Source organism: Triticum dicoccoides, chromosome 3A (assembly GCF_002162155.2).
Source record: "Triticum dicoccoides isolate Atlit2015 ecotype Zavitan chromosome 3A, WEW_v2.0, whole genome shotgun sequence".
In the NCBI taxonomy this organism is placed as follows: domain Eukaryota; kingdom Viridiplantae; phylum Streptophyta; class Magnoliopsida; order Poales; family Poaceae; genus Triticum; species Triticum dicoccoides.
The window spans coordinates 151,148,174-151,162,744 of NC_041384.1; the positions used below are offsets into that span (position 1 = coordinate 151,148,174).

General features: G+C 43.3%; 1 protein-coding gene across 1 annotated transcript; it reads right to left on the minus strand.

Moving 5' to 3' along the window:
- Positions 1-8,519: 8,519 nt before the first annotated feature.
- LOC119271409 lies at positions 8,520-10,458 on the minus strand. The gene is made up of 3 exons (XM_037553253.1): positions 9,853-10,458; positions 9,492-9,707; positions 8,520-9,420 (listed from the first exon to the last, which is right to left on the minus strand). The coding sequence occupies exons 1-3, from the start codon at positions 9,975-9,977 to the stop codon at positions 9,099-9,101; spliced, it is 663 nt and encodes a 220-aa protein (XP_037409150.1). The 5' UTR covers positions 9,978-10,458; the 3' UTR covers positions 8,520-9,098.
- Positions 10,459-14,571: the final 4,113 nt, after the last annotated feature.

Consider the following 14,571-nt stretch of genomic DNA (forward strand, 5'->3'; position numbering starts at 1 on the left):
GGTTGAACCATCACGACGTTCGATATATATACATATATATATATATATATATATATATATATATATATATATATATATATATATAGGGTCGCGCTATTCGTCACCCTGGGTGAGGAATAATTATTCTTTACCCCCTCTATTTTACCATCAATACACGTAATTTTACGTTTCATAAGTTTTGTCTTATTTCCGACGCAAAAAGGGACCATAAGAAAATATATAATCGCCGTAAAAAATATTTTATGTTATGTAAAATTACAAACGTAAAAATATAGTCTAAAATACACATAACCTGCAAATTTTCTTGTCTTATGACCTATATTTTTATTTTCTTATGTCAAATTTTACATAGTGAATCAATAAGAATGTAACTATTTGAATTTCAAACGTAATTTAATTATGAAATGATTGTAAGATTACCTTGGGTGAAGAATAACTTATTCTGCACCCTGAATGATAAATAATAATACTATATATATAGGGTCGCGCTATTCATCACCCTGGGTGAGGAATAGTTATTGTTCACCCCCTCTATTTTATTATCAATGCATCGTAATTTTACGTTCCGTAACTTTTGTCTTATTTCCGATGCAAAAAAGACTGTAAGAAAATATATAATCGCCGTAAAAAATATTTTATGTCATGTAAAATTACAAACGTAAAAATATAGTCTAAAATACACATAAACTGCAAATTTTCGTGTTTTATGACCTATATTTTTATTTTCTTATGTCAAATTTTACGTAGTGAATCAATAGGAATGTAATTATTTGAATTCCAAATGTAATTTAATTATGAAATGATCGTAAGATTACCTCGGATGAAGAACAACTTATTCTGCACCCTGGGTGATGAATAGTAACACTATATATATGTATTTAATTAATTTAATTTAATTTAATAGTAGAGATAATTATGGAGCGACAACATCTTATCTTTATTTAGCTGCATTTTGCGCGCGGTACTCCTGAACTTCTGAAGGTTGTGGTCATGTCTAGTGTGGTGTGAGGTGCGTTTGGCTGCTTGCATTAGTTCCAACCAGCTAATAAGCTAAAGCAGTCCTCAATTATTTTGGTTGCTTTTCTGCGTGTGCCTATACCATTTAGATATATTAAAACTGAGCACAATCCCTGCCCTCCCAGACCATCAAGTTTCTGGCCGTCGGATGTGTGTTTTGGGTCGCCGCTGGCTGTCAGATGATTATCTAATCCCGTAATTAATGGGCCAGGTGTCCTAGGGAGGCTATTCCGGTGGAAAAATTGGTGGCCTCTGGTTGATTGGGCCAGGCAGCCCATTTAGTGGTTGGTGAAAGAATAGCCCACCAATTAGCTGGTGTGCGACGTCGCTTTAGTTTAGGTTAAGGACATCGAAGGGGCAGCAAATCCTTCCATTCTCCTCGTAGCCGCCGATGAATCTTCACGCCTCCCATGATGTTGACCAGCCGCCGTTGTCTTCCTTCACCAGCAGCAGCAGAGAGGGGCTCCACTCTCAGAACAGTGAGGCACGACACCATTGCCACATCCGACGGTGCCATGGCTCCGATCTCCACCGATGCGAGGCCGACGCTTGGAGAGGCCATCAGGTTGGTGTTCGGGCAGTGGATCGCGCTGCAGGTGGCAGTGCAGGAGCGGTGGGGCGACTGCGGCTCCCACGCCAACGCCGACCAGTTCAGCGAATCCATCCTCTCCTGGTTCTATCGCTCAAGGGTATGTAGAGATACTTCAGCAATCAGCATTGTTCAGATAATAAATAGTATGTTCTTCCTTGTCTCCTTGAGGTGTGATCCTGTAGTAAAGTTGATAATGTTTAGTTTAGCATCTGAATTCTCCTAGATCTAGCAGCGTGGGGGTCCACTACTCGGCTTTCAGACCAGTGTAGCAGGGTTGGTCTCCACTTTGTGGCAGCATGGGGCTCGAGCCTTAAGGAATGATCGTTTTGAGCGACCTAGGTTTGCCTCTACAAGCATAAATCGGCAAGGAAACGGGGGTGCATGCCAACATTCGATGGAGTCCGCTGGTACAGATCATTCTCTTCCCTTTATCTTGGATATAATGAGTGTTCTCTGCTGGTTTGGAACGTTGGATTTGTCCTTTCCGAGTGCCTAGGATTAGCATTCCACAACAATCAAAATGTCAACCATTTGATAGGAATTTTGAGCACAAAGTCACATACACGTGCTCTTTATAGGAAAAATATTAGGTCCAAGTACTAAAGTGGATCTGTCAATATATCATGAGTAGTGAGGATGGTCTTTTTCATTGAAGAGATTATAATATATAAGACGATATTATGTTCACAGAAAAAGGGAGGATATGTTTTTGGTATTCTCCTCTGTCATTACAGAGTTGCACTATTACTATCAATAGATCAATTGGTTCAGCTTTTCCTATAATTTCAAAAAAGTAAGATGAAGGCTTTGAATTTAGTTCTCTATTTCTCGACAAAGTAGGTCTCTTACTCTTCGTCAACTGATTTCCTTTATCTACATGTTAGACTCTCATTTTCTTCATGCTAACTTATCAGCGACTTGCTCCTCTGCGCAAGATTCTGAATGACCCACTCTTGTGCAGGTCCTCACATTCATGTTATTTTTTGTACTTATCATCTGATCATCATGATGGCACACATTGCACATCATGAATTAGTTACACAGAGAATATACCTTTAATTTTTTTGACTGCCTCTTGAATGTTTCTACTATTGCTTTCAGAAAATTGTAAATTTTGTGTCTACATGTCAGTAATTCATCTCATTTGTCGGTTTATTCAAGGACATTTAGAATACGTGTGTTACTTTTTCATTTCTCCAATAGTATTTTGCAAAAGAAAAAAAATGTTATATTGGTAGGTCATGTCTCCCATTTGTTCTCTTTAGCTTTTAAGCATGCGAGTTTAGATATTTTAATATTGTAGACAGGAATGCTTATGATGATTTAAATTTCATTATAAATCCATATCTTCTTCCAACACATTAGTATATATAATGGCCACATTGGCATGTTAAAATTTCCCTAATTCAAATGATCTAGCTTTCAATGCAAGAAGAGACATACTTACTCCCATGTTGGTTGAGATGCTAAGAAACAACCCACTGAGAGGGCTATTATCATATCTATGTTCAAACATGGAGTCGCTAGAGGTAATAGTCTTGGTTTTCAAATATAATTTATATACCTACAACATACATCTGTTGCCGGAAGTATATATATGCACATGTACCTTGTGTTTACCCAACGCTCACCATAACTGTTGAACTGCAATTCTTTGCCCAAGTAGCTAATATCACTCCACCATTAACATATGAAAATATATCATTATCATTACAGGCACATATACATGCATGCATATACATTGGGTCCCAACACAGGGAATTTCCACTAATAAATCTGCTTCCCTGCGTATCATGTAGTTGTGGAAAATATGCTCATGTGTGACATAAAGCTATCAATGTATGATCTAGGGCATGAGAAATTTCTGTTTGAGTTAGTCATTTGATTTCTGGCCATTGCAAATTGTATCTCAAGTAATGCTGTCAAGTTTGTTAATCGAGTAAATACTCATATTGATAAGTGATTTTATTTCCTGAATCGATTGGTCTATTCTATCTTCAACTCAAGGGAAAGTTCTCTGTATATAGCATTACAACTTTGAATTTGGCATTGTAAAGCTACGCCATGCAAGCAGCCCTATTAACTTAATTTAACTTGATGAGTATTTGATTTGAGTCCATATAATTGCATCAATCCCTAACATTAAAGTGTAAAGTGGACGGGCGCAGCAACGCACGCCATCAATGATCTAGTTCATATCAATACAAGTGCCATCCTTTGCTACAGTGATGTGATTTAGAATGGACAAATGACTTGAAACATATACATGTTGTGTGGTCTCGAACTCTCGAAATAGGCTTTCACATCACTTGAAACACATACACGTTGCCTGGCCTCGAACTCTCTTGAAACACATACACGTTGCATGAGTAGCCGAACTTCAGGCATCCTCCCTCGCGATTGTCAAGGAAGAGAGAGCTCACGTCTCAAGAAGGAACCACCGGACCTCGCCGCAAATCTCCCATGCGCCCAACTATCATCGGAGAGGGCCATCTACCCTCTCGCACCGGTCCGAGGCACGCCAATCTTGCTGGGGTGAGCAGTATGCCAGTATAGGTCGAGAGCGTTGCCAATACGGTCACATAGGTCAACACTAGTGTTCATTTGACAAATTGCCATTTTTCTGAAAAGAACATGCTGACTTTCGCATTTCAACGTTGTCGTTGGTGTTCATATCCTTTGCTGAAATCTGCGGTGGGAAATTAAGATATATATGCCATTTAAATAGGCAGATATAAAAATTGGTGGCCTCTGGTTGATTGGGCCAGGCAGCCCATTTAGTGGTTGGTGAAAGAATAGCCCACCAATTAGCTGGTGTGCGACGTCGCTTTAGTTTAGGTTAAGGACATCGAAGGGGCAGCAAATCCTTCCATTCTCCTCGTAGCCGCCGATGAATCTTCACGCCTCCCATGATGTTGACCAGCCGCCGTTGTCTTCCTTCACCAGCAGCAGCAGAGAGGGGCTCCACTCTCAGAACAGTGAGGCACGACACCATTGCCACATCCGACGGTGCCATGGCTCCGATCTCCACCGATGCGAGGCCGACGCTTGGAGAGGCCATCAGGTTGGTGTTCGGGCAGTGGATCGCGCTGCAGGTGGCAGTGCAGGAGCGGTGGGGCGACTGCGGCTCCCACGCCAACGCCGACCAGTTCAGCGAATCCATCCTCTCCTGGTTCTATCGCTCAAGGGTATGTAGAGATACTTCAGCAATCAGCATTGTTCAGATAATAAATAGTATGTTCTTCCTTGTCTCCTTGAGGTGTGATCCTGTAGTAAAGTTGATAATGTTTAGTTTAGCATCTGAATTCTCCTAGATCTAGCAGCGTGGGGGTCCACTACTCGGCTTTCAGACCAGTGTAGCAGGGTTGGTCTCCACTTTGTGGCAGCATGGGGCTCGAGCCTTAAGGAATGATCGTTTTGAGCGACCTAGGTTTGCCTCTACAAGCATAAATCGGCAAGGAAACGGGGGTGCATGCCAACATTCGATGGAGTCCGCTGGTACAGATCATTCTCTTCCCTTTATCTTGGATATAATGAGTGTTCTCTGCTGGTTTGGAACGTTGGATTTGTCCTTTCCGAGTGCCTAGGATTAGCATTCCACAACAATCAAAATGTCAACCATTTGATAGGAATTTTGAGCACAAAGTCACATACACGTGCTCTTTATAGGAAAAATATTAGGTCCAAGTACTAAAGTGGATCTGTCAATATATCATGAGTAGTGAGGATGGTCTTTTTCATTGAAGAGATTATAATATATAAGACGATATTATGTTCACAGAAAAAGGGAGGATATGTTTTTGGTATTCTCCTCTGTCATTACAGAGTTGCACTATTACTATCAATAGATCAATTGGTTCAGCTTTTCCTATAATTTCAAAAAAGTAAGATGAAGGCTTTGAATTTAGTTCTCTATTTCTCGACAAAGTAGGTCTCTTACTCTTCGTCAACTGATTTCCTTTATCTACATGTTAGACTCTCATTTTCTTCATGCTAACTTATCAGCGACTTGCTCCTCTGCGCAAGATTCTGAATGACCCACTCTTGTGCAGGTCCTCACATTCATGTTATTTTTTGTACTTATCATCTGATCATCATGATGGCACACATTGCACATCATGAATTAGTTACACAGAGAATATACCTTTAATTTTTTTGACTGCCTCTTGAATGTTTCTACTATTGCTTTCAGAAAATTGTAAATTTTGTGTCTACATGTCAGTAATTCATCTCATTTGTCGGTTTATTCAAGGACATTTAGAATACGTGTGTTACTTTTTCATTTCTCCAATAGTATTTTGCAAAAGAAAAAAAATGTTATATTGGTAGGTCATGTCTCCCATTTGTTCTCTTTAGCTTTTAAGCATGCGAGTTTAGATATTTTAATATTGTAGACAGGAATGCTTATGATGATTTAAATTTCATTATAAATCCATATCTTCTTCCAACACATTAGTATATATAATGGCCACATTGGCATGTTAAAATTTCCCTAATTCAAATGATCTAGCTTTCAATGCAAGAAGAGACATACTTACTCCCATGTTGGTTGAGATGCTAAGAAACAACCCACTGAGAGGGCTATTATCATATCTATGTTCAAACATGGAGTCGCTAGAGGTAATAGTCTTGGTTTTCAAATATAATTTATATACCTACAACATACATCTGTTGCCGGAAGTATATATATGCACATGTACCTTGTGTTTACCCAACGCTCACCATAACTGTTGAACTGCAATTCTTTGCCCAAGTAGCTAATATCACTCCACCATTAACATATGAAAATATATCATTATCATTACAGGCACATATACATGCATGCATATACATTGGGTCCCAACACAGGGAATTTCCACTAATAAATCTGCTTCCCTGCGTATCATGTAGTTGTGGAAAATATGCTCATGTGTGACATAAAGCTATCAATGTATGATCTAGGGCATGAGAAATTTCTGTTTGAGTTAGTCATTTGATTTCTGGCCATTGCAAATTGTATCTCAAGTAATGCTGTCAAGTTTGTTAATCGAGTAAATACTCATATTGATAAGTGATTTTATTTCCTGAATCGATTGGTCTATTCTATCTTCAACTCAAGGGAAAGTTCTCTGTATATAGCATTACAACTTTGAATTTGGCATTGTAAAGCTACGCCATGCAAGCAGCCCTATTAACTTAATTTAACTTGATGAGTATTTGATTTGAGTCCATATAATTGCATCAATCCCTAACATTAAAGTGTAAAGTGGACGGGCGCAGCAACGCACGCCATCAATGATCTAGTTCATATCAATACAAGTGCCATCCTTTGCTACAGTGATGTGATTTAGAATGGACAAATGACTTGAAACATATACATGTTGTGTGGTCTCGAACTCTCGAAATAGGCTTTCACATCACTTGAAACACATACACGTTGCCTGGCCTCGAACTCTCTTGAAACACATACACGTTGCATGAGTAGCCGAACTTCAGGCATCCTCCCTCGCGATTGTCAAGGAAGAGAGAGCTCACGTCTCAAGAAGGAACCACCGGACCTCGCCGCAAATCTCCCATGCGCCCAACTATCATCGGAGAGGGCCATCTACCCTCTCGCACCGGTCCGAGGCACGCCAATCTTGCTGGGGTGAGCAGTATGCCAGTATAGGTCGAGAGCGTTGCCAATACGGTCACATAGGTCAACACTAGTGTTCATTTGACAAATTGCCATTTTTCTGAAAAGAACATCCTGACTTTCGCATTTCAACGTTGTCGTTGGTGTTCATATCCTTTGCTGAAATCTGCGGTGGGAAATTAAGATATATATGCCATTTAAATAGGCAGATATATGACTATACTTCTACTTTATTTGAATTATTGCGGGATGATGTGCCATTTCCGTCACTGTCAGCACCAGCAGCCAAGGCGCAGGACGACATGTACGTGGACCTCTTCTCCTCCTCCTCCTCCGACTGAACTCCTCTGCCACCGCAGCGTCACCGCCGCACCCAGATGGCTCGGGTGAGCCAGATTTTGACAGTAGGGTTTACGGTGGCCTCCACTCCTCCGATCTATTTTGTACAAATAGGTTATGTATGAAATATGTATGATGATCAGAACTATGAACGCTACTTGTTGTGCTGAAGTCGTTCTATTTCTCCCACGAAGTTCTAATTTCAAAATTTACAGTTTAATTTTCAATTTTTGTTATGCTGCGGCTATTTTTGGCCCGTATCCAAGGCATTCCACGAACTGTAAACTCATTTTACATGTCCACGATATAAAGAGTCTGTTAGAGTTGCTCTTAGCACGTACGACCACGTCTCTGTCTCTAGAGAATGGTCGACATGTGTGGCTTAATGCTTCACCTGATCATCTAGATATACCTGTAAACATTGAAATAGTGCAATAAAATGGCCCTGTGATTCTAAAAAAAGGATAGCCTCTTTGCTAGCATCATTTTTTACTGGATTCACTAGCATCTTTTAAGTGGATTTGTTAAAACTGATGCACACTGAACATAACCTATCATCTACAATCCAATGACCAACAGGCGAATCAATGTTTGGAGATATATCTTCGTAAGAAAAGAAAAAAGGTCTTTGTTTGGACCGACGCGCTTGTACCATCATTGTCAGTGTCAGGGTGGTGCAAGTGCCAAATGCTACAATGACCATCTAATGAAACATCCATATATAATAATTGTGGAGCCACAACATCTTATCTTTATTTAGCTGTATTTTGCGTGTGGTACTCCTGAACTTCTGAAGGTTGTGGTCATATCTAGTGTAGTGTGAGGCGCGTTTGGCTGCTTGCATTAGTTCCAACCAGCTAAATAAGCTAAACATAGTTCTCAATTATTTTGGTTGCTTTCTGCGTGTTGTCTATACCATCCATATCAATACAAGTGCCATCCTTTGCTACAGTGATGCAATTTTGAATGAAAAAATGACTTGAAATATATGCATGTTGTGTGGTCTCGAACTCTCGAAATAGGCTTTCACATCACTTGAAACACATACACGTTGCCTGGTCTCAAACTCTCTTGAACACATACACATTGCATGAGTAGCCGGACTCCAGCCATCCGCCCTCGCGATTGTCAGGAAGAGCGAGCTCGCGTCTCAAGAAGGAACCACCAGACCTCGCCGCAAATCTCTCGTGCACCCAAGTGTTGTTGGATAGGGCCATCTACCCTCTCGCACCGGGCCAAGGCGCGTCGGTCTTGTGGGGGTGAGTAGTATATGTCAAGAGCGTTGTCGATCGGTCACATGGGCCAACACTGGTGTTCATTTGACAATTTGCCATTTCGCTGAAAAGATCATGCTGACTTTCGCGTTTCAACGTTGTCATTTGTGTTCATATCTTTTGCTGACTTTCGCCTTGTTAAGCCCAATCCATCTGCGCTGGTGCTCAGACAGCTCCGTTGCCTATCAGAGATAGCGGCGGGTATCAGTTTCAATGATGAAGTGGAGGACACGGTGACTTGGCGCTGGACCGCGGGTGGCAACTACACCGCCAAGTCGGCGTACCTATGCCAATTCGAAGGAGCCGTGCGGTCAGACGATAGAGCACTCATACGGTCCACCAGGGCGGCGCCTGACAACCTGGCTATCGAGGGCATCCCACACAACCCATTTTGCTCGCTTTGCTGTGCTACGCCGGAGACGGCCACCCATTTGCTCGCAGATTGCAGTTTCTCCAAGCAGCTCTGGATGATGATCATCAGCAAGCTTGGCGCCCTTTTCTCAACCTTGCACCAATGGTGAACTCCCATCAATAATGCCTTCCTCTCAAAAACAATTGGATGATGCAACTGCAGTTGCTCCCAGCTAATAAGATAAAAGAATGGAAGTCAGTCATTTGCTTGGTCTCCTGAATGATATGGAAGGAACGAAACAACCGTGTGTTAAATGATGACATATGCTCCGCTCCACAACTCATGGGACGAATCATGGATGAGGCAAGATGTTGGTCAACGGCTGGGCTTAGCTTGCTCGACAGAATATTTGAACCACCTTGATTTTCCCCTTGTTTCTTACTGGGTTTTCCCCCTTGTTTGTTGCTGGGTGCCAGCTCCACCTTCTTCTTGTCTCTCAGACTTTGTATTTTGCCTCTCCTGATTAATCAATGAAATACGGCCCTAGGGCCGTCTTTTCGTCAAAAAATATCTTTTGCTGAAATCTACGAAGGGCCTCACCGCTCCTCACATCGCCCACGGAGTTGTTCCTCGTGCTGAGGCTCCCAGACGCGGTGCGGCTCACCAGGTCGAGGCTCGCCGAGGCGATGCTTCGCGACGCGGCTCCTGGAGCTCGTCTGGTTGGTCTCGTGGGCATTGCTGGGGGGCTCGCTGGGCCCTGGAGGAGACCAACAAGGCCACGAGCAACATCCTGGAGAGCGACGAAGGCGTCGCCTTGTTGCATCAGAGCGGCACGGTCAGCGGCGTCCTGGAGCGCGATGGTCTGCGGCGTCCTGGAGCGCGACGGTTTGTCGTGTCCTGGAGCGCGACTAAGGCACCGGCTTCTTGGACTAGAGCGCCACGGTAGGCGGCGTCCTGGAGCGCGACGAAGTCGCCGGCTTCTTGGACCGGAGCGCCACTGTCGGCGCCATCGTGGAGCGCGACAAAGTCGCCAACTTCTTGGACCGGAGCGCCACAGTCGGCGCAGCCTTGGAGCGCATGAAAGGTGGAGGGAGCGAGCCCGGGGCTCGCGGTTGTAGGCAGGAACCGCTGGGGCTCGCCACGAGCAGAAGGGCGGGGGCCTTCGTCGCCGCGGTTCTTGGCCTCTAGAGTCGGGGCACCACAGCCGCAACCGAGGCGGCGAGCCTGGGCCCGCGGGAAGCCTGGGGACACCGGCGGTCGACGGGCACACTGGCGGAGAAGTGGTCGGCCCCACCGTTGGAAGAAGGCGCCTCTTGATCAACAACGCCGGCGACCCCACGGACGAGGGCGGCACCGCAGCCGACGGGATCGACTAGAGCAGAGGGAGAGAGAGAGAGAGAGGGGATTGATAGGATTGAGTATGAGGGATTAACTGCAGCCATGTTTCCAAAGAGCCACCCACGTACGCCTCTGAAGCATCGCTGCGGCCTGGCTCTCAAGAAACTGCCGATTTGGCCGTTTTCAATGGGCCAGCCCATGGGTGCTTTAAGATATGCAAGAAACCAAACAACTGGAGTCCAAAAAGATGCTGTATCGCGCGGGACTGATTGAGCTCGATGCGGGCAACCAAACTCACCCTTCGTGCTTACAGATTTCCGCCAAGTGTTGCGGTTAAGTCTATGTGGCACAGAACACAAGACTGTGCACCAAATTGCTACTACCTTCGTCCTGGTTTATTAGTCCCTTTGTATTCTGTGCCAAAATTTGACTTTAAATTTAACTAATAAAATATTAAAGCATGTCATAAAAATTAATATAATTGAAAACTGCCATATAATTTTTTATAATATGCATTAATGTTTTGTTAGTTAAATGTATAGTCAAATTTTGGTATAAAATACAAATGAGAGTTATAAATCAGGACGGAGGTACTAGTATATTATTTGTATGTGCAAGTGCATCTAGTGCCACCCCTAGTTGGTTTTGGAGTATTGACGACAAACCTAGTTGAGGGACTAATGTGTTTGTGAGAATTGTAGGATAACACAGGTAGAAGTCCCTCATTGATTCGGTGTTACTACCAGAGATGACCCCTAAAAATGTATGAAGACATTGAAGCCAAAGGTGGTATATGAAGATATTCACATTGAAGACTATGACAAAAGAAGACACGTTATGAAGCCTATGGAGCTCGAAGACTTAGATCTTTCGTAGTTCTTTTTCTTTTGTGTTGAGTCATAGGAACCACCGTACTGTTAAGTGGGGTCCAGGAGAACCAGTCAGAATGACTGAAGTGATGCCTAAACCAAAAACCTATGTCTTCGAGTGAAGACAATGAGAATGAATCTTGTCCAGAGCCGGACAAGTCAGCTTTGCTTGTAGCCCAAGTAAAGTTGCCATGAGAGTTTGAAATCTGACCGTTGAGACACGTGTCAGTTCCTTAGTGACCCAGGGTCATTTCGTACAAATCGGGTCGGGTTGCCAAGTGGCTATAAATAGCCCACCCCCTACAACCATAAACGGTTGGCTGCTCAGATTTTAGTGCACGACTTTTGTCGTTTGAGAGCAACCCACCTCGAAGCCTTTGAGAAAAAATTCCTAGCAAGGAGAAAAGCCCTAACCACCCAGAGCCAGAGAACATTGGGCATCACTTAAGTCTTTTTGTCTGTGTGATCTGAAGACTTATTACACTTGAGGACTGTGCATCCCCAGACGGTTAGGCGTCACATTCAGAGCATCCAAGAGACATTGTGGATTGCCAGTGAACGAAGTCTGTGAAGGTTTGGGAGTCTACCTTGAAGACTTACCAGAGTGATTGGGCGAGGACTAAGTGACCTTAGCTCAAGGAGAATACGGTGAGGACTTGGTGTCCTGAGCTGCGTGTTCAGGACTGGGTGTCCGGGACCGTGTGTCCTAAGGTTTAAATACCTAGCCGCTCCAACCAGACGTACAGTTGTCACAGCAACTAGAACTGGTCCAACACATCATTGTCTTCAACGAGTCACTGGTTTCATCTTCACTTCCTTTTACTTACTGTTACTCATTGTGAAGCCAGTGCATGCTTGCTATACCTTTTGTCTTCACAATGTAACTGTATGATTTGTTTGGCTTCATGACTTCTTCCTACCTGATCCTTATTACACTGCACCTACTTGTCATTGTGCTTTCACTCTATTGAATACTTGACCATGGCTTGCCTAGTGTAATCTAACTTCCGCTGCATAGTGATAGGCTTATCTCTACTGTTTGTCTTCATAACTTCCACGTTTTGAAGACTTTCATAAAAATCGCCTATTCACCCCCCTCTAGTCGATATACGCACTTACAATTGGTATCAGAGCAAGGTGCTCCCTTGTTCTGTGTGATTCGGTTTAACCACCTGGAGTTTTAGCTATGTCGACTGCAGGGATAATCAAAGTCTCCGCTGCGTGCCCCGTCTTTGATGGAACTGAATATCCCTACTGGAAGAATAAGATGCGCATGCATCTCGAAGCCATTGACGTCGACCTATGGTATGTCGTCGAGAACGGCGTTCCCAAGGCTGGAGAAGGTGTCACTACTGCTGATGTCAAGAAGTTCACTCAACTGGACTCTACTGCCAGAAATATCATCTGTGGTCATCTAACAAAAGGACAGTATGGCCGTGTGAGTGCCTTGAACACACCCAAGCTGGTCTGGGACTGGCTCTCCAAGGTCAATGAAGGCATCTCAACCCAGAGAGATCAAAGAATCTGTGTTCTTCGCAACCTCTTCAACCGCTTCAAGCGAAATGACAATGAGAATGTCCAGCACACATTTGACTGGCTCACTGACATCACAAATGAACTTCAAGCCCTCGGCGCCACTGAGATCACCAAACATGAAATCGTCAAGACGCTGCTGAGATCACTTGATAGTTCGTTTGACATCCTAGCCCTGATGATTCAAGAACGTCATGATTTCAAGACACTCGATCTGTGTGACATACTTGAGAGGCTCAACACACATGAGTTCCAGCTTTCTGAGAAAAGAGATATCTACGGTCCAAACTATGGGCGAACTCGTGCCTTGAAGGCAAAAGCTGTTTCCTCATCTGAAGAAGATTCTGACAGCAGTTCTGATGATCCTGAAGACATTGGAAGGGAACTTGCAATGCTAGTGAAGAAGTTCCAAAAATTCACCAAGAAGAAAGGCTTCAGAAAATCTTCACGATCAAGCTCAAGGAATGATGAAGATTCTGCTCATGACTACAAGAAGAAAACATGTCACAAGTGCAAGAAAACTGGACACTTCATCTCTGAGTGTCCACAGTGGGACAATGAGAACAGAAGGAAGAAGAAGAGCAAGGAATATGATTCTGACGACAAGAAGAAGAAGAAATACTCAAAGTCTTCTTCCAAGTCTTCCTCAAAGTCTTCATCACACAAGAAGAGCTCATCTGGCATGGCACGTGCGTTTGTTGGCAAGGAAATGGATTCAGAGGAGGAGTCCACTTCTGAGGAGGCAGAGGTGGAATCTGAGGAGGAGTCTGATTCTGGCATTGCGAGTCTGGCTACAGCATACGTCGCCAAGTCCATCTTCAAGACTGAAGACAATGACTTCATCATCGACACTGATGCAAATGACAAGAACGACTCCACTCCTACCTACTGCTTCATGGCACATGGTGCCAAGGTAAACACACGCACTACTCGCTATCAAACATCTAGTGACGATGACTCTGACTGTGATTCAAAACCCAGCTACAAAACACTTGCTAAAATTGCAACTGAACAACAGAAAGCTATGGAACATATTCAAAAACTGTTAGACAGAAGCGATGATCTGTTGGGTGCTGAAATGACTCGATCTGAATCCTTAATTGAAGGCATAAAAAATCTTCACGTTAAGTATCAGAAACTTGAAGATCGTCTTGATACTCTCTCAACAACTCATGAAAAGCTTTCCTATGATTATCTTCAAAGGAAGCAAGAACTTGAGAAATTGAGAGCGGCTCATGAAGATCTTCAAAAGGAAAATGAATCACTTCACGCCGAACAGATCAGTTCCGCTCAAGAAGGATTTGAACCACCATGTCTTAAATGCATTGAGCGTGATAATGCTACTTCTGTTGCTGAATGTTCCACTACTACTGCTGTTGCAATATCTTCAACTGTTGATGTGGTAACTAACCCCTCTGCTGAGGATACCACTGATATTGCTGATGAGAATGCTAGGTTGAAGACATTGCTTGAAACAGGGATGTACAAAAGTCTTAAAGGACATCAGACATTATGTGATGTCCTCAAGAAGCAGATTCTGAACCGAAACCCTAGGAAAGAGGGTGTTGGGTTCGTAAGGAAAATAAATGCAGATGGCTCTTACTGGAAACCTCAGCAGTACCCCAAAACCACATGGGTTGCTG